We start from the raw sequence: 21,798 nt of genomic DNA, 5'->3' as shown, positions 1-21,798 counted from the left end.
CTCACAGGCAAGGGCCTGGTGAATCCTCTCAACCACCCCTGGGTTGAAATGCGGACAGGCTCCAATGAGGGTTTGCTAGCTGTCCTCAGATGTCCCTTCTCCTCCGCGAACCTCCCTTACGATGGGGCAAGTGGCTCCTAGAACGGAGACAACTTTCCTGGCCTGCCTGCAGCTGTATGGGTGTGCTTGAATCTGGGAACACAGGGCAGACGTGGCGTGCCAGCGTCTAGATCATGCCCTCCACTCCTTGATCCTGTGGGATAGATGGGGACGATGTCCACACTCTGATCCCTGGAAACTATGTATACGTACGGTTAACAGCAGGGACCTTAAAAGAGGGAGATTATCCGGCACGTGCACCGCATGGAACACTACTCAAGACAAAAAGGAAGAACTCCTAACACACGGGAGAGTTTGAATGCCTCTCCGGAGTACTGTGCTGAGTGAGAAGAGGTCTCCAAAGGTTATGTGCTGTATGGTTGCATTTAGAGCATTCACAGGGAATGAGACATGGAGAACAGACTTGCGGTGCCCAGGGACGAGGGATGGCAGTGGGGCGCCTGTGGGGGTCTGTCGGGGCAGCTGGAGGGAGATCTCTGTGGCTAGGGGAAGGTCCTGTGTCTTGACTAGGGTGGTGGGTACACAAATCTATGCATCATACAATGGCTCAGAGCTCCACACACCACTTTATCATCTCAGGGTCCTGGTTGTGATATTGTATTACAGATATACAGGATACAACCACAGGGGGAAATGGAGGAACAGGTACAAGGTTCCTCTCTGGACTACTTCTGCAAACTTCTGTGGATTTGTAATTATTATAAAATAAATTAGAAACAAAACCAAAAACACACCTAAGCCTGAGGAGCTCCCTCTGCTTCCCTGACCCTTGTTCTTAGCCTCACTAGGCATCACTTACTTTCTCTTACAAGTAGGACCTTCCACCACCCCAGGACCTTTGCATGGCCCCTAAGCTCTGAACACTCTCCCCCAGTCCCCAGGCCATTCAGACATCAGGATTTCAGGCTAAATGTCATTTCCACGATCCCCTCCACCCCTGACCACAAACAAAATTGTCTGTTACTCTCTTGGTTTCCTGAACTTCTCCTGTATTAGCTTTATCAGTATTTCATGGAGCTTTGGAGCTACTTTCCTATCAAATCTCAGTTCTAGGGGCACCTGGGTGGCTCAGTCAGTGAAGCACCTGCCTTCAGCTCAGGTCATGCATGATCCCAAGGGCCTGGGATGGAGCCTAGAGTCAGTCTGGCTCCCTGCTCAGCGGGGAGTCTGCTTCTCCCTCTACCGTCCCCCCCCCCCCCATGCTGTCTTCCTGGAATAAATAACAAATCTTAAAAATAAAATCTCAGCTCTGCTTTGGACAAATGAGTCAACCTTCTTCTCTGTGGGTTTCCTCGCCTGTAAAATGGGTTGTGCTCTTGGGAACCTTGAGCAGCCAAGTCAGAAGCCGGCGACGCTGTTGGAGCAAGCGCGTGCAGCGACCCCACGACTCCACGGAGGGCGGAGAAGCCCGGAGCGCACGGGCAGAGGCACCAGCCCCCCGCGCCAGCGGACCCTCCAGCTGAAGCCAGCACACACGGGACTGCTAGGGAGCACGGGCAGCACCAGGCTGAAGCCAGGTCAGGCTGCAGGACGCAGGAAGCGTTTGGCTAACAGACTTTGCGCTGTTGTAACCAAAATAACGGAGTAATCAGACCCCGGCCTTCTGCGGTTCCTGCGCTAAACGAGGCTGGGTAGTGTAAAGCGCTGGGACGTTGCTGTCACCACTCGACCCGTCTTCTCCCTCAGACTGAGCTCCCCGCGGGCCACTGTCCTCAGCACGGCACGCCCTCAAATGCTTGCTGACCATCCCAGACCCCGAGACGCGCAGCTGCGCGAAAGGCTCCGCTGCGGAAGGACCGGCACAACTGCCAAGAGAACAGCCTTTAACAAGACACCCCCTTCTGGGAACCAGTCCAGGCTGAACCACCCCCGGCCCGCGAGCGCCTCTAGGAGGGGCTCCGTCGGCTCGCAGCCAAGCGGGTCTGCGCTGCTGCAACCTCGGGGGACTCGAGTCTGCGCGCGGCGTACGGGACCGGTCTCGGGGCACACCGGACGGAGGGGAGGCTGCGGGGCTGGGGCTCCGACCGCCCGAAGGCCCGGCGGGGGGGCGGACGAGGTCAAGCTGCCCGTTCGCGCTCCCCCGCAGCCCTGCGTGCGGAGGGCCAGGCCGGGCTGCTTCCGCCGCCGGTAACCATGACGACGGCAGCCAACGTCCAAACTCACACACACCCCGAGGGCGAGTCGGTCCAAACCAGCGCTGAACCCGCGTTCTGCAAACCCGCCTCCGAACTCTGACTCCAGCGCCGTCTGAGTCCATCCCACTCCCCGAGCAGGGCCCCAGGGGGACCTCAGCGGGCACCGTGCCCAGGCCCAGAGCCGCGGGCACCGCCGACACCCGCAGGCGGGCGCAGCTCGCAGCGCCGGGCCTGCTCTCCCGCCCCCGCTTTCCCAGGGCGTCAGCTCCGCCCCCTCCCCCCCACCTACGGGCGTCAGCGGCCCTCCCCCCGCCCGCCCTGGGCGCCAACGTCCACGAGTCGGCCCCACCCCCGCCCCCCCGCCCTCCGGGCATCAGCCCCCGGGCCCCCCGTCCCCCCGCAGCAGCCCCCGCGCCCCCCGGCCCCCCGCCCTCCGGGCACCAGCCCCCGGGCCCCCGGGCCCCCCGTCCCCCCGCAGCAGCCCCCGCGCCCCCCGGCCCCCCGCCCTCCGGGCACCAGCCCCCGGGCCCCCGGGACCCCCGTCCCCCCGCAGCAGCCCCCGCGCCCCCCGGCCCCCCGCCCTCCGGGCATCAGCCCCCGGGCCCTCCTGCCGCCGTCCCGGCCCCCCCCGTCTCAGTCCCTGCTCCCCCACCTCCCAGGCACAGGCCCCGCGCCCCCCCGCCCCCTGCCCCTCCTCACCGCGGGCGTCGACCCCCTCCTCAGCCCCCGCCCCGGGCGTCAGCCCCACCGCTCCCCTGCCCCTTCTCCCCCGCCCCTCCTCACCCGGGCGTCAGCCCCGCGCCCCCCGCGCCCCCGCCCCTCCTCTCCCCTGGTGTCCGCCCCCCCGCCGCCCCCCCGCGGGCATCAGACCTCCCCGCCCCCTCCGCCCCCGGGCGTCGGCGCCCCCGCTCCCGCAGTTCCTCCATCCTCCCGCCCGCCGCCGCGGGCGCCCGCTCCCCCACGCCCCGGCCGACCCCCGGCCCCAAGCCGGGCCTGCACCCGCCTGCTGAGGCCCACGCCTGGCCGCCGCCGGGGGATTAGGCTGAAAAGAGGCGACGCGACCCCGGAGCTCGGCCCACGCGCTGGTACCTCCTTCCCGGGCCGCGCTCAGTGCCTCCGCCGAGGGCACCGCAGCAGCACGTGGCGCCTCAGGAACGTGAAGGTTCTGGAAGGCTCTGGAAGGTTCTCTCGGGCCGTGGGGGGGGCGGGGAGGCGGCGTGGGCTCCTTCGCCCGGCCGCGGCGCCCGGAGGCGGGCTCACAAAGAGAGCGGGGCCGGCCCGGGCGGAGGCCGCCTGTCGTCGCGGCCCGCCGTCGCCCCTCGGCTTCGCGCCGTTCTCCCAGCGCCCGTCAATCAACCGCCCGCGCGCCCGGCGCCTATCAGTCAGCCGCGCGCACGCCCGCCCGGGCGGAAGGGGCGGGTCCCGGGGCGGACTCGCGCGCCCCATTGGCCGGCGGCGGGGGTAGGGCTTGGCTGCGCCGCGCGGTTGGCCCCGCCCCTAGCCCGCGGGGGGGGGGGCGGCGGCGGCGGCGGCGGCGGCGGTGAGCGCGGGCGCGGGCGCGGGCGGCGGCTGGGAAGGCGCGGGTGCTGACGCCGTTGGGCCGCCGCGGCCTCCTCGTCCTCCGCGCCGGGCTCGGGGACGCCGCGCTGCGGAGGCCGGGCGCCCGGTGAGCCCTGCGGGCTGCGTCCCGCGGGTCGGCCGGCGGGGCCTGGGGCAGCCGCGCCGGGCCTGGGGGGAGGGGCGGACCCCGAGAGGAGGGCCCCCGGGGGCTCGAGCCGTCCCGCGCCGCGTGCGCGCCCTGCCCGGCTCGCCGCGGCCCCGCCCTGCCGCGTGCGTCCTCTCCGCCGCCCCCCGGCCGCCCCCCGAGCCCGGGCCGGGCCCGGACCCTCCCGCGGCGGTGCCCGTGGGCGGCCGGCCCGGCAGGACAGCCGTGCAGCTGTCCCCGTGCGCTGAGCGCCGCCGCCACGGCAGGCGCGCTCCCCTGGGCTGCGCGGCCGAGGCCCCGCGCGGGGAGGGGAGTGAGCGCGGGGCGGGGCGGGCCTCGGGCGCGGGGACGGGCTGTTCGGGAGCCGTTTGCCCGTCGTCGGCGGGAGCGCGGGCGCCGGGCCGGGCGGCGCCTCGGTGCCCGCCGCGGCCCAGCCGCCCGCGCACGGCTCCGGAACCGCTGTGCCGCTTGTGTTGCAGGGCGCCCCGCGTCGGAGCTGCCCGCGCCCGGCGGTGCCCAGTCGTTCCCACTTGCCACAGGAGTCCGAGTCATGACGGACGTCCAGTATGTCCTGTGCAGATGGGAGAAGCGACTGTGGCCTGCCAAGGTGACAGCCTTCGGTCTGTGGTCCCGGGGCCTGCGCAGGGCCCAGGGGTGACGAGTAAAATCTCCATCGGGGCGGACCTGGGAGGTCCTGGGGCGAAGAAACGGAGGCGAGCGGGCGGCCGTCCTCGTTCCCCGCCTGACGGGGTTTCCCTTCCGGGAGGGTCTTTTCCCTACAGTTAGGAAGAAACGAGCCGACTGAGCTTTAGAAAGGCGTGTAAGGCAGCGCGTCCCTCGAGGGGATGTCTGGAGGGGAGCCCCGTGCTAGTAAATGAGGGCAGTGCCCTGGGGAGACTTTCCAGCAGCAGGCCCCGGAGAGTGCCCGACTGCAAGGCCGAGACCCGGCTCCCTGCCTGCGTCTGCCACTCACCCCGGACGTTCCTTGGTTTCCCTCGCCCGCGAAGGCCCAGGATGAGACAGGGTATTGCTGACGTCCCGGGCCGAACGCCTTCAAAGAATGAAGTTGCTGCGTTTGCATCTACACGTTAGCGTTCCTTTGTGGTCACTGTTGCTTGCATCTTGGTAATGACGGTTTTTTTTTTTTTTTTCTTCATCATAGGTGTTGGCCAGAACTGAGATGTCAACAAAAAATAAGAGAAAAAAGGAATTTTTTCTAAGTGTTCAAATCCTCTCCCTAGATGAAAAGTTAAGTGTTGTGGGTTTGTTAAATATTACTTTTTTCTGAATGGGATTTCTGATACTGCACCTCCCGCCCGCCCCCCCCCCCCCAAAGGTGAAGTCTACTCTTCAGGGTTTATTTTTCAGTTACTGTAAAGGACTTGTGCTTGTAATCTTAAGAGGAAAACACTTTTTTTTTTCATGTTCGTCTGTAAATTGAAGATCCACATGAGGTCCACTGTGTGAGAGATGGGCAGAGAAGTCGAATAAATATAAATTATACACAAGGGAAACTCTTGTTGGGGTTCTCGTAGGGATGATTCCTTCCTGCAGATTTGTGTCTTTTTCTCAAACTTGTGTGACAGGCCCATCAGTTTTGAACTGTTTGATGTTTCAGCCTGTCCATCCATTTAGAAGCTACTGTTTAGCATTCAGTAGGCACATACTATGTGGAAGCACGTTACTCTTTTGCTCTTGATTATCCGGAGATGGGAAAACATATTACCCAGGATGATTAAAAGGCCCAGATCACGTATGATTGTGGTATTGCTGTGTCTAAGGGAAGAATTCCCAATTCAGAAAGAAAACCTCCTCAGCTCCAGTTACAGCTTCCCCAGGTCCCCATCCCTCTTCAGAGCGGCCTCCTAAGCTTGCTTAGTCCCCAGCTCACACTTTCCCTGCGGCTCGGAAGGTAATTGAATACTCGAGTTTAAAAGGAAAGCACATCCTTTTAAACTAAAACACACCTGCTGGGCTGTAAACAGTCTTTTGTGACATTACAGTCTACTCTGAAAATCTAACAAAGGAGTTATTTGTGCATTTGAAAGTAGGATTTGCCTCATAAAAATCACAATTTGAATTCATTTTTACTCTTAAATCCGGCCGACCTTTTCTGTCTTAAAAGAAAAAAAAAATTCACTAGGGTCTTTGCTGCCTCTCACCTCAGGCACATGAATTCCTAGTTGGCTGTGACTTTGGTTTAAGTGGAAGGTTGAGAAGGAAGAAATCGAATTTTTTTGTCATCTAAGGAAAAACACATTTGAAAATGTTTTCGTGGCCTTGGCTGGTAACGGATAACGGGTGTTTCTGTCCCTGCAGGATTGAGGTGAGAAGCACAGATGTGGAAATCCTGAAGACGGCCCACATCGAACGGATCGCCTCCTCCCTGGGTGAGAACACATCTCTAAATAACAAAGAGACTGTGTGGGAGAGGAAAGACCCTGCCCCCCAGGTAACCCTGAGCCAAGGAGAAGGAGGAAATGGATCTGATTTCTTAAACCTTTGTAGAATTTACCCCAGAATCAATCCTGTTCTTGACTCCCAGTGTGGCCTGCCGTGGGCATTGAGATCTGCTGGTCACATCCATGGCCTACGGTGTGCATTTGCCTCCATGAGGAGATGGGGCAAGATGCTTCCTTCCCCACCACCCCCATCCCACAGTAAGACTCAAACTGGTTTCGATGCTGGTTCATTCCCTGCCCGGGCTTTGAGAGCAGGGGTGTGTGTATTTAAATTCCACAGCCAAGCTCCAGGGAGAAAGGACTGTGTGACCAGCGTCGCTGTTGGGTGCCCATGGTCTGCCGGGACTCTCCTCGCCGACACCCACCCCCTTTGCCTTTCCTGGTGGGAGGGAGGGCCCGAGCCCCACGGTGCTGGGGCTGATGGTGCGCTTGCCTGCTGGCAGCTCGGCAAACCTAAGCAGAAGTGTTTTCTGCCGCCTCAGAGTGGGGGGTGCACACCCCCTGTACCAAGCGCTGTGAGCCTTATGGAAAGATTGACCAGGAATCCTTCCAGTGGTGTGTATAAAGTAGGATCCGTTTTCGTCTGCGTTTGGAAGAACCGCTTTGGTTCAAAGCGGCATCCACCCGGCACACCTTAGGCAGCGTCAGCCACCGCCTCCTGGACGCTCTTCGTTTGCCCGGGTCATGTGGGGGCTGGGGGTCTGTAGGAGCCTTTACGAGTAACCCGGGAAGAGACTCTGCGGGAGGGGTCGTGCCCGCCGAGTTGCGATACTGTATCCGTCACCTCGTTCACATGAATGGTGCTGTATCTGTGGGTCGGAATGAATAAATACAACTGGAGCAGCGAGGAGGTCAGGCTGAAACCTCCCGGTCCGTGATGCTCTTTTCCGGCTTGGAAACGCCCTCGTACGGAAGCACGGAAAATCCACCAGCCCACAATGGGTCCCTTTCATGGGCTGCCCCTCACCCCCACCGCCACCCAAGAACACGTTGCCGGCAGAGTTCTTTATGGAGTTGGCGAGGGTTTTTATTGAGCCTGATTGAAGTTGAAACTGTGAGGCTGGGAAGATGTGGGAAGTGTCTGAGTACGTTTTGCTGGCAGTATTTTTTTTGTGACCTGGAGGGATTTATCCCTGTAACCCAATCAGGTTGGGGTCAGTCAGTTTGTTTTTGGAAAAGCAGAGCCCTGTGGCCCCGAACAATAGCTGTCGTTCTGTGGCCTTGTCCTGCTCTGGGAAAGACGGAGCTGAGCAGGGTCCGTCCCCCCTCTTCAGGTGTGACAGCCCGTGTCAGCCCTCAGTGGCCATGCTCTGACGGCAGTGCCAGGCACCTGGGCGTCACAGGCTTTGTGTGCTTCTCACCCCTACAGCCTCCCAGAACAAGGTTCCTGCTGAACCCCTGGAGGAGCTGGCCTACAGACGCTCGCTTCGAGTGGCTCTGGATGTTTTGAACCAAAGAACCAGTTTGCCTCAAGAAAGCTCTTCAAGGGAAGAAAGAACTGCTCTGTCTTCAGGAGAGAAGCCCATGGAACTGGCCTCCTCGCTCTGTGACCCCAGCTCTTCTGGTCTCCAGGAAGACGTGCTGAGCAGTTCTGGACCTCAGAGGAGGGAATGTGTACACCCAAGGCTGTCGGGTTCACCCTCTTGTAGAAAGGACCCCAAGTGCAAAGACCACAAGAAGGAGCTCGGGAAAAGTGAAAGTGCACGGGCCTTGGTGGTCCCCTCAGCCAGAGGGGGTTCTCAGGACGCCGGTGGATCAAGAACGTGCTGCAGAAAGCAGACGACCCTGAGTAAAAGGGGAAGAAATTTAGCACAGGAGCCTAGCTTGTGTCGGAGAGTACCTTCACTCTCAGAGGGAGATGGTGAAAAAGACAGCAGACCTCCAGCCCCCGGCTCACCTCCCAACTTTAGGGAGGGGGGTCTGTGGGCCAAAGGGCGAGACCCGGGTTTGCCTCTGCGTGGCCCCACTGTGCTCCCGACCCCGGGGCGCCCCGCCTGCCCAGATGCCCGAGGCCGCCCTGCCAAGCGTCTGCACCCAGAAGGCAGCCAGAGGCTGCCCACCCCACAGCTGGAGCCAGGGGCAGTGCCCAGGCAGAGGCCTAGGGGATGCATGACTTTGCGCAGCACTGCCAAACTCAGCCTGCCTGGCCCCCATGCTTCCCCGGAGGAGACAAGAAATCCTCGCATCCTGGTGGAGGAAGGTAAAGGTCTGTGGCCGATAAGGTCTTGTGCTGGCAGAGGGCGGATCTGGGTTCTCCTAGGGGCCGATGCGGGTCAGGCACCTGTGTGGGTTTTTTTTTTTTTTTTAAGATTTTATTTATTTATTTGACATAGCCAGAGAGGGAACACAAGCAGGGGGAGTGGGAGAGGGAGAAGCAGACTCCCCGCGGAGCAGGGAGTCTGATGCGGGGCTCCATCCCAGGACCGTGGATCATGACCTGAGCCGAAGGCAGACGCTTAACGACTGAGCCACACAGACACCCCTCACTTGTGTGTTTTTTAACCTGATCTTAATGAGGTCGTATCAAAACAGAAGCAGAGCCGATATTGCCCGATTCCTTTCTGTCTATGTCTCCCACTGGGTTGTAATTCTGACTTGTGTCTTTTGTTCTGAACGGGAGAGGGCAGGGGGCACGGAGGTGAGCCTGGTGGCTGCAGGAAGGCTGCGGCTGCACCCCGGGAGTGCAGCCCTGGGGCTGGGCTCTGACAGATGCACGGGAGTGCAGCGCACTCCCCCTGAACGGGAAGGAATCTCAGAAGTGAAGAACTCACTCAGAAGGCTCCTGACTTGTTCACAATTCCTGTGGAGACGTACTTTTGTGTGGCGGCCGTGTCACGCAGTGGCTCGTTTCCTTTGAACATGGCGGTGTCCCGTCTTGTTTTTGAGCCGCTGATTGAGAACTGTTATTTTCTCTGGGCTTCCGTGCCTCCACACTCCCTGGCGACACACGTACTCGGGTTTCTGCCTTGAGTTTAAGCGTCATGTGTTTAAACTTGGTGTGCGGCTCGTCCGAGGTGGCAGGGAGGTGAGCCGCAGCCTGTCCCTGCGTCTGCCCGCCTGCCTGGGCCCTGGAGGGACGGTCTCCCCGGCCAGGCCCTCAGTCTGCTTAGGTTGCTGCTTGTGTGCCTGCCCCTCGTTGAGGCGCGGAGGCCGCCCTCCCCCATGCCGTCTCTCGTTTGTTTCCTGTGAGTGTGCCTTAGTCAGAGTACCCACCTTGCGTCTGGCCGCGTGGGAGCGCTTACGTTTGCGTGGACGGTCACGTATCACGAAATGTGTGTCTGGGGCTGAGTCCCTGAGACGCTGACAGTGACAGTGTAATCTGACATCGTTGGCAGACCGTCAGTCTTCCGGAGCGTCAGTCGACTTCAGTCCCCTTCATCCCGTCCTGGAGGAAGAGGATGACGACGAGGAGCCCCCCAGAATCCTTTTGTACCACGGTGAGTCCGGGGAAGCAGCCGGAGAGCGCGCTTCCGCTCACGCTGAGCCCCCGGGCGGAGGAGGCTGCTGTTGCTCCTGCGCCGGCGGCGTGCCGAGAGCGTGTTTTCTGCGGCGGTCCTAAGGGAAGAGGGCGACCCTGCCAGCACATCTCTCCTTTGTGTCCGCTCCGTGGGCAGCCGGGTCCCGTCGCCACCGTGCGGGTGTGGCCTGGCGCTGCCTCCTAGGCCTTTGGGGACAGCGATTGCTTTCTGTCCAGAGAGGCAGGGTCTCTGGCCCGAGGCAGCGGGGGCCCCGGGACCCCCTCCCACCGCATGTGCTGGCCGCACCGGAGCAAACAGGCGCAGATGCGTGCCCTTGGCCTTCTTTGTGGAAGGACCTGAAATAGAGACCCAAGATCCCAAACCGACAACCAACAGCAGTTTAGTCTGTTCTGTGGAGTAAATCATTTAGAATGAATTTCGTTTTTAGATTTATCCATTCGTTAGTTTTAACGTATCCTGGTGTTTTTTAGCCTTCTCGTTATGAAGGAACTATAGATTCACGAGATGTTGGAAAAATAATACGTGGAGGGGGGCGGGGGGGAACCTCTACTCCAAGGGCGACACCCTGCGCCTGGGGAGGCGAACACCGGCGCGGCGGGCAGGGCATGCCCTTGGACTCGGCTCCTGTCGGCCACGCCGCAGTGCGCTTCTCCCTATCTGTGCTGATGGTAATTCAGACACACCTTACGCTTGCTCGTGGTCTTCTGACGACTCTTCGCAGCCACGCTTGTTCCTTACCAAGCCCTACCCCCACCCTCAGGTGCCTAGATGGTTCCACGCCTGGGGGCTAAGCTGTGCCTGGTGTGTGCCTCTGGGAAAGAGCTCTGTCAGCTTCGCTCCTGGGAGCGGAACTCGGCCAGAGTAGGGACCACGCACCTTCTTCCAGATTCTTTCAGATTCTTCCAGAAGGCCATTTTCATCCACTGCTGCCAGCAGGGGGCCAGGTCACCACAGCCCAGAGAAACCCCCTGGTTTTGGCTTCTGTTTGATTTTGTCTTGTCCCCAGCCCCCCGCAGCCTGATGTCTGTCTGGGTGTTTCCCGAGACCTATTTGTCCTCCCGGGGCCCTGACGGTTCTCTTAAAAACCAAACGCTTCTCGCCAGTTGGATGACAGCCCTTTGCCTGCCCGCAGACCTTGCCTCGTGGCTGCGCTTGGCCGCCTCTCGCGTCTGCAAGCTTTCCTTACCTCACTGTTTCAACATTTACATTTTCCGTTCTGGAGTTTTGTGTTTGGTTGGAAGTCTTGTTAAATTTTGTTTAGAGGTAATTGTGTGGTCACTGGATGATGATTTTGGTTCATTTTTTTTCTCCCTTTGAAGATAAAGCTCAGTTTTTCAGACTGATGAGCTTCCTAGGGATTTGCTGCTTTTGTTGGGGTTTCTGAGCCACACTCTTTTTAAAAAGATGTTTGAATCTGGAATAATTTGAGATTACAGAGTAGCAGCCAAGGCGGTACAGAGTCGGCCCCAGCTTGTCCCCGCTCAGCAGCGCGTGCGTCCCCTGCACTCAGGCATTGTTGTGAGACTACCTTGCAAACCGTGGGGATCTCTGACGAGAGTTGGAGCATCAGGTTTAAGCGACCTCCAACAGACGCATTTTTTTTTCAGTTGCATTTGGTGCCTGATGTGGCTCTTACTGTTTATCTCTTTATCTTTCTAATTTTAGAACCACGCTCATTTGAAGTAGGAATGCTGGTCTGGCTTAAACACCAGAAATACCCCTTCTGGCCAGCAGTGGTAAGCATTGGGGGCACCCCGCTGAAACCCCCCGCTTCTCCCTTGCCCCCCATTCATGTCGGCTGGACCTCTGGAGATTTCTTTATTGGGAGAAGCCGATGGCCTTAACGAATCTAAGCAGGGTTGCTGGAGATGGTTACCTGAGTAAGGGGAACATGATCATTTTGGCACAGTTGAGCGTGAGGGTCCTGGGTCCAGTCTTGACCGAGCAGGCTCAGGAAAACCTGAAAAGCTGCGTAAAAAAATCGGCAACTTGCTGATTTCAAATGCCGTGCGCTTGAGAGTTTCTCGTTTGGAGCTTTTAAATTGCTCAGATTTCAGGGTACAGATCGGCTGTGCATATGCGGTGGATGGGCCTCAGCGCAGTGAAATTCCTGGCTCTGCTTTCTCCGTGCGCTGAGCCTGGACGGTGCAGGGTGTGCGTTTACTTTTTAGGTCAGGGCAGCATGCCGGCTCCCCCGCCTTTATCCGGTGTCCTTCCTCCCCGTCCAGTGTAGACGGCATTCCGACGGCTCCAGCTCTAGGGCTTTAACTTGTAGTGAGAAACGGTGACGTTGAACCTGGAAAGGTGTTTGCAGGAGCTGGAGACACTCCTGTTGTTGCTGTGAGGCTGACCTCCAGCGGGCAGCATGGTCTCCGTGCGTGGGGTGGACCGGTTGTAGGAACAGTAGGGTTGACATCCGTGCAGCGTTTGCTGGGCAGAAGGGGAGCTTGAACAGATATGCAGATGAAATGGGGGGTCTCCACGCAGTGTCTCTGCACCATTGTTGGGGGTCGTTTATCAGGGCCCCTCGGCCTCTCTTCAATATTTGCTTTGTGGCAGACGCTCGTGTGACGCCCCCCCCCCCCCCCACGCAACTGGTACCCTTTTCCTGGACCTCTCCTCATTTTCACCAGGTCCCTGGGGACCTTGCTGGGTCATGGATCTCCAAGGTCACAGGTTCCTGGGGTGAGCTCTTGGTTTACGGCTGAGCTGGGGACACAGACAGGCACTGGGCAGGGAGGAGGCACCACCACCTCTGTGTCCTCAGCAGGTCCCAACCCGCCTGAGCTCACTTTGCTCATCCCGAAAACGAGAATGAGCCTGTCCTGCTGAGTCAGGAGAGAATCGTGTGGCCGTCTGCAGAGGTGGCAGGTAGTGTAGGCTTGGGTCTTTGTGTTAGGAGAACAGAGCAAAGTGCTGCCTGGTCCTGCTCATCTGTGAGCACTGAGTAGTGCATGCAGCAGACGGGGTGGTGTCTGAGCCTCCGACTGGGGGCTTGGCCTTGGTCCCCCCGGCCAGCGGCGTTCCTTGTCACACGCCAGCCATGTGCCAACCTGCATGGTTAAAAGAGGTCAGGAAGGTAATTCAAACCCATGGCCTCTTTTGGGTTCTTGATGCTTTATTTTCTTGGATTTGCCAACAGGTCAAGAGTGTCCGGCGAAGAGATAAGAAAGCCAGTGTGCTCTTTATCGAGGGGCACATGGACCCCAAAGGGAGAGGGTAACCCAGCTGTCTGCTCTCTGCAAATGCTTCCTGGGTGAAGGCCTGCCGGCTCGGGGGTGCCAGGATGGTGGGGAGGGGGCTGGGGTCCAGGGCTGGGATGGTCTCATGCCCCTGCACTCCAGCTCCCCAGAAGATGAATCCAGATGGAAGCTGTGTTGAAAGGGACTGCTCAGACAGTCCGGTGTCCCAAGCTCTGATTGCCGGCTTTGAAGGGCAGCCAGTTAGACACTTGGCCGATCCTGCCCGTTCCCCACAAACTATACTCCAGTCGTTGCAGGTGCTGTGGGCAGCGACCCTGCCTCCACCTCCCACGGGTGGCCGGGGGGTGAGCGTCCTGCATGGCGGCCCCAGCCACGTCCCCTAGGGCCTGCGTCTGGGGCTTCCTTGGGCAGCTGGTGCTGGAGGGGGCCCCCACGGTCCCCGCTAGTTCCATCGGAGGAGAGGGAACTGTTGTCCTGACTCAGGAGATGGAGCTCCCTGTTAACTTTCGTCTCTCTGCTTCCAGGATCACGGTATCTCTCAAGAGACTGAAGCACTTTGACTGCAAAGAGAAACAGGCGCTTCTGGTAGGCGGACTGTGCTCTCGTGCCCCGGAAGCAGCCGCCGTGCATGGGGAGCAGTGCGCTCCCGTGTGACGGTGGTCTGCTGGGCCCAGCTCTGGCCGTTCTGGCGGGGACCACCACCGCCCTGGGAGGTTGCTGGCCGTCCCCCCGTTGTCCAGCAAAGAGGACGGTGTGCCCGGGTGCGAGGCCAGCGTCCTGACGCAGGCGTTGGTTCAGAGGCTGTCCCTGCGCGTGTGCGTGGGGGGCTCGAGGGCTCGGCTGTGGTGGCGCCCCACGGGGCTTCCTGGCCTTGCCAGTGGCTGAGCCCCACAAAGTGTTATCATCAGTTCTTGATTGTACACCGAGCCCACGAGCCGTGAGGCACTTATCCGTTCCACACACAGTCTGTCCGCCCTGCGGTGCTGTGTGTGTGACACCAGCTACCCCAACACAAACCCAGCTGAGGGGGGGGGGTCCGTCAGCCCCCCCCACCCCAGTGCGGTTCCTGTCCCAGCCTGGTGAGCAGGTTCCTGGCTCCATGTCCCAGGCTTCCTGTCTGCGTGGACTGCCAGGGAGCTCGGAGGGGAGGCCCCGGGGAGCCTTCTGCCCTTCGCTGTCCCCCTGAGTGCAGGCAGCCCAGGCTGCGGTGGGGGCGGGGGTTGGGAAGGGGAGCGCCCACACCGGACCCCAGCCTTCTCTTCCTTCCACTCGTGTGTGTCCCCGCGACGTAGTCGTGCTCCTTCCTGTGGTGAGTGTGGTCACCACAGCTTCTGAGAGTGGCCTTCTCTGGGCGCCCAGTCTCCGTCAGGGTGCCCGTTGGCGGGGCCCGGTTCTGGAAGAGGGCCGGCCACGGCCTCAGGAGCTTCCACACTCCCTGAAGCATAAGCCCACGAGTGCGGGGAGCCGGGTGCCCCACCTTCCAGGCCAGGGGCCAGCTCTGATCCCAGGGCCACTCTCGGGGATCCAGATAGTTTTCCCAAAATGGGGGGCAGTGTCAAAAAGGGGAGCAGGAATCTTGCTTTGAGGTCTATGTACCGCAAACGCAGACTTGTGTTTTGTGGCAAAGACGATGCATGGCCTCATGTAATCCAGACGCTGAGACGATGCCTGTTGCCCATCTTCCTGCTCCCAGAGCAAAGCCAGGCCCGCTTGTGAAGTGGGGTGCACGGGGTCACGGAGGGGCTGTATAGGTGGCAGGAGCACAGCCTCCTGGAGCTAGTTTGGACTGTCGCGGGCTGTGTTGATGGACCGGCCCTGGTGTCGCGGTCGTGGTCTTGAGCTCTGCTTTCCTGAGCAAGGAGCAGCACCACCTGCTGTCCCTTCTCACGCCTGCTACGTGCGGCAGCCGTGGGGAGAGGGCCAGGCTGAGATGGCGGTAACAGGACGTGGACCTCGGGTAGTGGGCCATCGTCCCAGCTCAGGCGTCCTCGTGGGGGTGGGGGGGCATTGTCCTCGGTTTGCAAATAAGGACCTTGAGGCCTCGGTGAGCATCCCCACGGGTGGCTAAGTGTCCTTCCTCCCGACTGAGCCGACACCATTCTAAGCCAAGGGTGCAGGGACGACTCTTAAAAGGATTTGTACGACTGTCAAATCTCGTTTGGGCGACATCAGCCGCATGTTGGGGTGCTTGGCACCTTCCTCTGCTTAGAGCCCCCAGCTCTCCTCTCCCAGAGTGCTCAGCTCTCCCATGACCCACTTCCTGAGCAGCCCTGGCCCCAGACCTGGGCCTCCGTGTGTGTTTCCCCATGCGGCCTCAGCAGCCCTGCGCGGGGGCATCTGCTGGCTCTGCATTGTGGATGCGGGAGCTGCGGACACAGAGAGGGGTGGCAGAGCGCCTGTGGTCTCCTGCTGAAGCTGCTGCCTGGGTCTCGTTGCAGAACGAAGCCAAGGAGGACTTCGACCAGGCCATTGGCTGGTGCGTCTCCCTGATCACCGACTACAGGGTCCGGCTTGGTACGTGGGCCTGCACGCCCTTGGACAAAGGGACTGAGCTGGGGGCAGAGTGCAGGCCTGTTTCCTATGGCTGCCCGGCCTGGGGCCATGGCAGTCTTGTGCCCAACGAGGGCAGGTGGGCAGACACGGGGCGAAGCCTGGGTGTGAATGGAATGCGGGGTTTGCTCTGAATCAGAGAGTTGGTCTCTGTCCACCCGACGTCTGGCCGTTGGGAATCTTCAGACGGTAGCCTTTCTGGGTGCCCCCGGGGCGGTGGCACCCTGCCGGCAGCGCTGGTGTTGGGGTCCGGGCAGGGCTGACCCCGTGTCCCTCGGGCTGCTCCCGAGCGCTGCCTCTGATGGTATGATGTGGCTCTTGTTCTGCCGCCTCTGCAGGCTGTGGTTCTTTCGCGGGCTCTTTCCTGGAGTATTACGCCGCCGATATAAGTAAGCCCGCCGACTCCTCTTCAGAGGCGTGAAGCAGCCGTCTTCTGTGTCTGAAGCTCGGGAGGGGATGCGTCTGGGTGGAGGCTGCGCCCTGTCCCGAGCCTGACCCTAGATTGCCAGGAACAGCCGCCTGCCCCCGTTGTCCACCGGGCACCTGGCCTCTCCTCCTGCCTTCCCTGGTGCCCGAGTTTGGGGTGAACGGAGAGTCCCACCGTACCCCAGGGGCTCTGCTCATTGGGGCTACGCTGGCATCGGGCTGAGCTGGGAAGAGACGGGTCCCATCAGAGGAGGAGCCCTTGGGACCGGGGCGGTTGTGCCTGGGGGCCCCGGGGGGGGGGGCCTCTCCCGCAGAGCCCCCAGACAGCACAGTGAAGGGAGGAGGAGGGAGCCGTGCCACACAGGCCGGCGGTCCCACGGACGTGTCGTTCGTCTGCAGGTTATCCCGTCCGCAAGTCCATCCAGCAGGACGTCTTGGGGACCAGGTTCCCGCAGTTGAGCACGGGGGACCCCGAGGAACCTGTGGCGGGGGGCCCCCAGGGGAGGAGGCGGCCCTACAGGAAGGTCCTCCCTGACCGGTCCCGGGCTGCCCGGGACCGGGCCAACCAGAAGCTGGTGGAGTACATCGTGAAAGCGAGGGGCGCCGAGGGCCACCTGCGGGCCATCCTGAAGAACAGGAAGCCGTCGCGGTGGCTGAAGACGTTTCTGAATTCGGGTCAGTACATGACATGCGTGGAGACGTACCTGGAGGACGAGGAGCAGCTGGACCTGGTGGTGAAGTACTTACAGGGGGTGTACCAGGAGATGGGCAGCAGGACGCTGGCGCGGGTCAACGGCGACCGGATCCGCTTCATCCTGGACGTTCTTCTGCCTGAAGTGAGTGGATGCCAGGGCCCTCGTGCACGCTGACGGGTGGGGGGTCTGTGGCCACGGCCCAGGAACCGGACTACCAGCCACGCGGGGCTGGGATTTGGTGTTGGGATGGCATTCTCCAGAAGTCTGCCCAGGAGGCCACAACAGCATGGAGCCCGGTGCCCACCCTGGGACGATGTGTAGACCCCATGGCCAGTGCCAGGGGATGAGAGCCACGTGCTTTATCCCCCTGTGCACATGAACGCGTTTCCAGAGTAGACGTTGCTTGTGGAAGGGAGCTGTAATTGTCCTGGACGCGCCCGCTGGGGTTTGGCTGGGCAGGAGCACACTCGTTTTGAAGGTCAGAGGGGGCTCTGCTGGGCACGTGTGAGCATGTGTGGGAAAAGTTGCCAAGCTCAAAGATTTTTAGCTTTATACCTGGAAGCTTTCAAATACGTACGAAGTGAAAATAGCGTCAGGGAGCTGTGTGCCCAACACCCAGTTGGAACAGTGACTTCGCTCTGTTTGTACCTCTAGCTCCCTCCCTGCAAGTAACTATGGGGGGGTTCCCCAAACTTTTTTTTATGCTTAAGTACTCCAGTGTGTGTCTTTAAGGAAGGGGTGGTTCTGGTCCCCGTGTGGAGACGGCTGTGGTTCTCATGGGGGGAGGTGTCAGGATGACGCTGGACCCCCACAGTGCCTGGGTGCCTCCCCGAGAGTGACCTTCCCGATGTCAGCAGTGCCCAGGGGGGTTGGGGGAGCCCTGTTCTAGACCATAAAGGCTCTGTTTGTTCGATTTTTAGGATTTTATTTTTAAGTAATCTCTATCCCCAGCGTGGGACCAAGAGTCGCAAGCGCTCCCAACCGAGCCGGCCACGCGCCCCACACAGGCTCTTTAAAAACAGTTTCCAGGGGCGCCTGGGCCACTGTCGGTGAAGCATCTGCCTTCGGCTCAGGTCATGATCCCGGGGTCCTGGGATGGAGCCCCGCATTGTGCTCCCTGCTCCTCGGGGAGTCTGCTGCTTCCTCTCCCTCTGCCCCTCCTCCCCCTCAAATGAATACTTTCTAAAAAAATAAAACACTTTTCGGGGCGCCTGGGTGGCTCAGTTGGCTAAGCGACTGCCCTCGGCTCAGGTCAGGATCCTGGAGTCGCGGGATCGAGTCCCGCATCGGGCTCCCTGCTCGGCGGGGAGTCTGCTTCTCCCTCTGACCCTCTCCCCTCTCGTGCTCTCTATCTCTCATTCTCTCTCTCAAATAAATAAATAAAATCTTTAAAAAAAATAAATAAAAAATAAAAAAATAAAATACTTTTCTTGTAACCACTGTTCTGCTATTTCTTCTAAAGAAACGGAGAAGGATTTCTCAACGTCAGACACGCCGTGTGCTTGGATGATCGCTGTTATTTTTTCCTGTTGTTTGAACAGTAAACTTACAAATTTTCACAGATGGGTTTGTTGGTTTTGGTCCTGCCTCATTCTCTGCCTTTAGTGACACGAACTCTCGTGTCTCGTCCAAAAGACCGTGTCCTTCACGTGATGCGGGAGTGTCGCTGCAGAGATCTCACGGATCCGTGCGTGTTTGTGGAGGCTGTTCGGAAGCTGCACCGGGCCCCACGTGCACCCCTCCCGCTCCACGGGCGGCACGGGCCCGCAGCCTGCGGCTGAGCGCCCTCTGTCCTCTTGCAGGCCATCATCTGCGCCATCGCGGCAGTGGATGCTGTGGATTACAAGACGGCTGAGGAGAAGTACCTCAGAGGACCGTCCCTCAGCTACCGGTAGGCTGCTCAGGGCGCTGCTCCCCAACCAGCAGAAGTGTGTCTAGAAGGGCTCACGCTCCCTCGTGCTGGTGGCTGGGGCTCAAGGCCCCTCTTGCCGACACGCTGGTCCAGGTGTCCGCCAGGTGAATGAAGTGCCTACGGTTGGAAGTGCACATTAGCCCTTGGCCAGGAGTTGTCAGAGGGACCCAGTGAAGCCAGCAGTGGACGTTGTCCTCAGGCGCGTCCCTGAGCCGGTCTGAGCAGGTGGAGCTGGCCCCCAGCCCGGCCTGTGCCACAGCCCCCAGGCAGTCCACCGGGGCTGCTCCCTGGGCGCGTGCCGGGCCTGCTGTGCCTAATTGCGTTTCGCATGGGCTCCTGTTTGCATTTCAAGCTTTCTCCCCTTGCCCCAGTGCAGTGGCCGTTTGAAAAAACACAGTAAGATTACACGGCAGCAGTCGCCCGGGCCTTTCCTAGCTGGTCAGAAGAATGCCGTGATCAAGATGTTTCTCTTCCGTTGGTGAGGTTAGCCGCCCTGGGATTTTTGGCCCCAGAGCCCCTAATCCCGTCTCTGGGCTTGCTGCCAGGCTTGCTGGGAACAGGCTGGGCCCGCGTGGCAGTGACAGGCTGAAGACTCAACTAGAGTCACAGGCCAGGGTCTCTGTCCAGGGCCGCCCAGGCCCACTGTCACGGACGCCGGACAGCGAAGACGGCTCCCAGGAGGCCGCACTCCGTCCCCGGGGGTGCCCCGCGGCATGCCGGGAGGCCAGGCCTTGGGGTGGGGCGGCCGGCTGCCAAGCTGGCCACAGAAGAGCCCGTCTGGCTCTGTGTGCAGGAGTGTTGGCCCAGATGGGTCAGTAGAGCATGAGGGGCCTTGGCAGCAGGGAGACTTGGTGTTTCTGTCCCTGGATCTGGGTGGTCCAGTGCGGTGCCCTCGACACAAGTACAGAATAGTGTTGGGGGAGCAGGGTCGGAGCCGGTACCTGTCTCCCCACCAGCGATTTCCTCCTCCACGTCCGAGGGGCTGGCCTGTGCCTGTGAGGACGATTGTCTGTCTTCACGCACTGCCGCTGCTCTTGACCAGCCATGGACGCGTCGGGTGCCCTGTGGGCATGATGGCTGTGCCAATGATGGCACGGGCCACCTGCTCTGGACTCCAGGGACCTGGCCTCTAATTGAGTGCCAGCCGGCCGGCCCCTGCCCTCAGCTTGTGGTGACGTGTTGGGGGTACCCGCCAAGTGGCCTCGTGTTCGCCTGAGCTATCTGCTGTCCCAGTCTGTGTTCTTTGTTACTGTCGTCAACGCTGGGGAGGGGGGTGCCCCAAACACCCGTTAATGTAATTCTTATCGTCAAGGAGTCGCTTAATGAGGACGATTTGAAAGTTCACACTCCTTAAAAAGTTGTTAAATTTTTTTTATAAATTGTGGTAAAATGCACATGATGTAAAATGTCCTATCGTAATCGTCTCTAAGTGCGCAGCTCAGTGGCATGAGGCACACTCGCATGGCCCTGCGGCCACCCCCACCCTCCGTCTCCAGAAGGTCCCATCTCCCCACACGGAGACTCTGTCCTCACGAAGCACGGACTTGTCTGTTTCATATTCTAAGACAAGATGAATTACTAAATGAGGTTCTCTCCTTTTGCTTTCTGAAGGGAAAAAGAAATATTTGATAACCAGCTCCTAGAAGAGAGGAGTCAGCGGTGCTGATGCTGGAGGGGCCGCCGCGGGTCCCGTGGCTGGGGCGAGTGCAGTCTGCAGGACGGGGGCCCGGAATGTGCTCCTTCTCATCTGTGGGTGCTCCTTTCCTGGCTTTTGTGGAAGGTAGAGTTCCTGATTTTGAAACGAAAATGTGTTTTATTTTATTGCATATCATTACTTGTGACTGTATTGTTTAATAAAAGGTGCACATCTGTTTTTTTATGTTAAAAAGCATTGTATCCAATATTAAACAGGAGTTTTAAGAAAGCCTCTGTGAATGCATTCCTCCAGAACACGCGTGTGTTTCCGCGTTTCCCTCCTCTTGAGGCCACGGTGCCGCACTCGTTTCCTCGCGTTTCAGCTCTGCTGACCTTCCCCATGCCGGAGAACACGTGCGGCGGGACCCTCCAGCGACCGCTTCCCACCCACCCCCTGGTCCCGTGTGGATGTTCACGTGTGGCCGCATCTGGACCAGTGCTGAGCGCGGTCTCCCCGGAGGGCAGGACCCCCCACCCGTGGCCACCTCAGTCACTGTGTGTGCGGCCGTGGGGTGGCGGTGGGGACCGGCTCCTGCAGGAGCAAGGCCTTTGCCTGGAGGCCGGGCTCACGTTCCTGCCCAGGCCCAGAAAAGGAGGCAGCTGGTGGGTCACCCTGGTGCCGGAGGGTTCCCAGCACGAGCCCTGGCCTTGGGAGACCTGCCGTGGCCTGTCCTGACCCAGTCACAGAAATTCTGTGGCCTGCCAAAGCCATGCTCAAATGAACTCTTCATCCTAAGCTGCTGGGAGAGTGCGCAGTGTGGGTACACGGTCAGGAGGTTCAGCTCGAGGCCCTGGGCGGGGTCAGCAACCCTTACATCGGGGGCTTAGACGGAGAGCCTGTTGGGAGGCGGGCGGGCTCGGGCCCTGAGAAGGGGCCGTCTGAGCAGGCAGAGGCCCAGGCCGTACACAAAACCACGGGTCAGGTGTGCAGCGGGAGAGGTCGGGAGATGGCCCCAGAATCCTCCTGGTGGAGAGGGGGGCGAGCCTGGCCTGGGACCACGGGGCTGGAACCACAGACGGTCTGTGGTTCCCATCCACCATGGAGCCTGAGGCCAGGCCGCTTGGTCGCTTCCCCCACAGAGAACAGCCCGACATTGTCTCCAAAGCAGGCCGTGCCCCTTTCTGGGAGAGCCTGATGGCTCCGTCCACCCCTGGACGTGCTCGATGCGGTGGCTGAGGTGGGCCGCCGGCAGTCAGCCTGTCCAGACCCGTGTTAAATGCCCGCCGGAGCCCCACCTGCAACCGGGCCTGCCCCCCCTGTTGGGGGGATCCTGAGGGTGCTCGTCCTAAGGCCGCCGGGCAGGTGTGAGGGGCGCGGGGCCCGGCAGCTGGCGGCCCCATGGGGGCCCGTGGAGAGGCACGCACCGCACAAGCCTCTGAGACACAGACTGCCCCCAGCAGAGCGTCCTGTTCTCC

General features: G+C 60.3%; 1 protein-coding gene across 3 annotated transcripts; it reads left to right on the top strand.

The window, feature by feature from the left end:
- Positions 1–3,880: 3,880 nt before the first annotated feature.
- On the top strand, positions 3,881–20,614 carry PWWP3A (PWWP domain containing 3A, DNA repair factor). Of its 3 annotated transcripts, none has more exons than XM_088018471.1 (14): positions 3,881–3,921; positions 4,440–4,567; positions 5,123–5,208; positions 6,280–6,350; positions 7,792–8,628; positions 9,758–9,859; positions 11,567–11,637; positions 13,044–13,120; positions 13,629–13,689; positions 15,543–15,618; positions 15,993–16,043; positions 16,480–16,916; positions 18,578–18,666; positions 20,299–20,614. In XM_088018471.1, the coding sequence occupies exons 2-14, from the start codon at positions 4,511–4,513 to the stop codon at positions 20,351–20,353; spliced, it is 2,070 nt and encodes a 689-aa protein (XP_087874597.1). In that variant the 5' UTR covers positions 3,881–3,921; positions 4,440–4,510; the 3' UTR covers positions 20,354–20,614. The 3 variants fall into 3 exon arrangements, with proteins under 3 accessions (XP_087874597.1, XP_087874599.1, XP_027981902.1); XM_088018473.1 differs by having other exon boundaries at positions 3,882–3,921; positions 7,792–8,622; XM_028126101.2 differs by lacking the exons at positions 3,881–3,921; positions 4,440–4,567 and adding an exon at positions 4,580–4,984.
- Positions 20,615–21,798: the final 1,184 nt, after the last annotated feature.

The sequence above is a fragment of the Eumetopias jubatus genome, unplaced genomic scaffold, assembly GCF_037043125.1.
Source record: "Eumetopias jubatus isolate StellerSeaLion01/CBP00866 unplaced genomic scaffold, mEumJub1_p1.0 scaffold_1, whole genome shotgun sequence".
Lineage (NCBI taxonomy): Eukaryota > Metazoa > Chordata > Mammalia > Carnivora > Otariidae > Eumetopias > Eumetopias jubatus.
Note: the sequence above shows the minus strand (reverse complement) of the source record. Positions and strands in the feature narration are given on the sequence as shown.

Excerpts from the sequence above, each read along its gene's own strand:
- PWWP3A (XM_088018471.1), top strand. The coding sequence starts at position 4,511 with ATGACGGACGTCCAGTATGTCCTGTGCAGATGGGAGAAGCGACTGTGG. Across the intron at positions 6,351-7,791 it reads ACGGATCGCCTCCTCCCTGG|CCTCCCAGAACAAGGTTCCT; the intron begins GTGAGAACACAT and ends TCACCCCTACAG. Across the intron at positions 8,629-9,757 it reads CCTGGTGGAGGAAGGTAAAG|ACCGTCAGTCTTCCGGAGCG; the intron begins GTCTGTGGCCGA and ends CATCGTTGGCAG.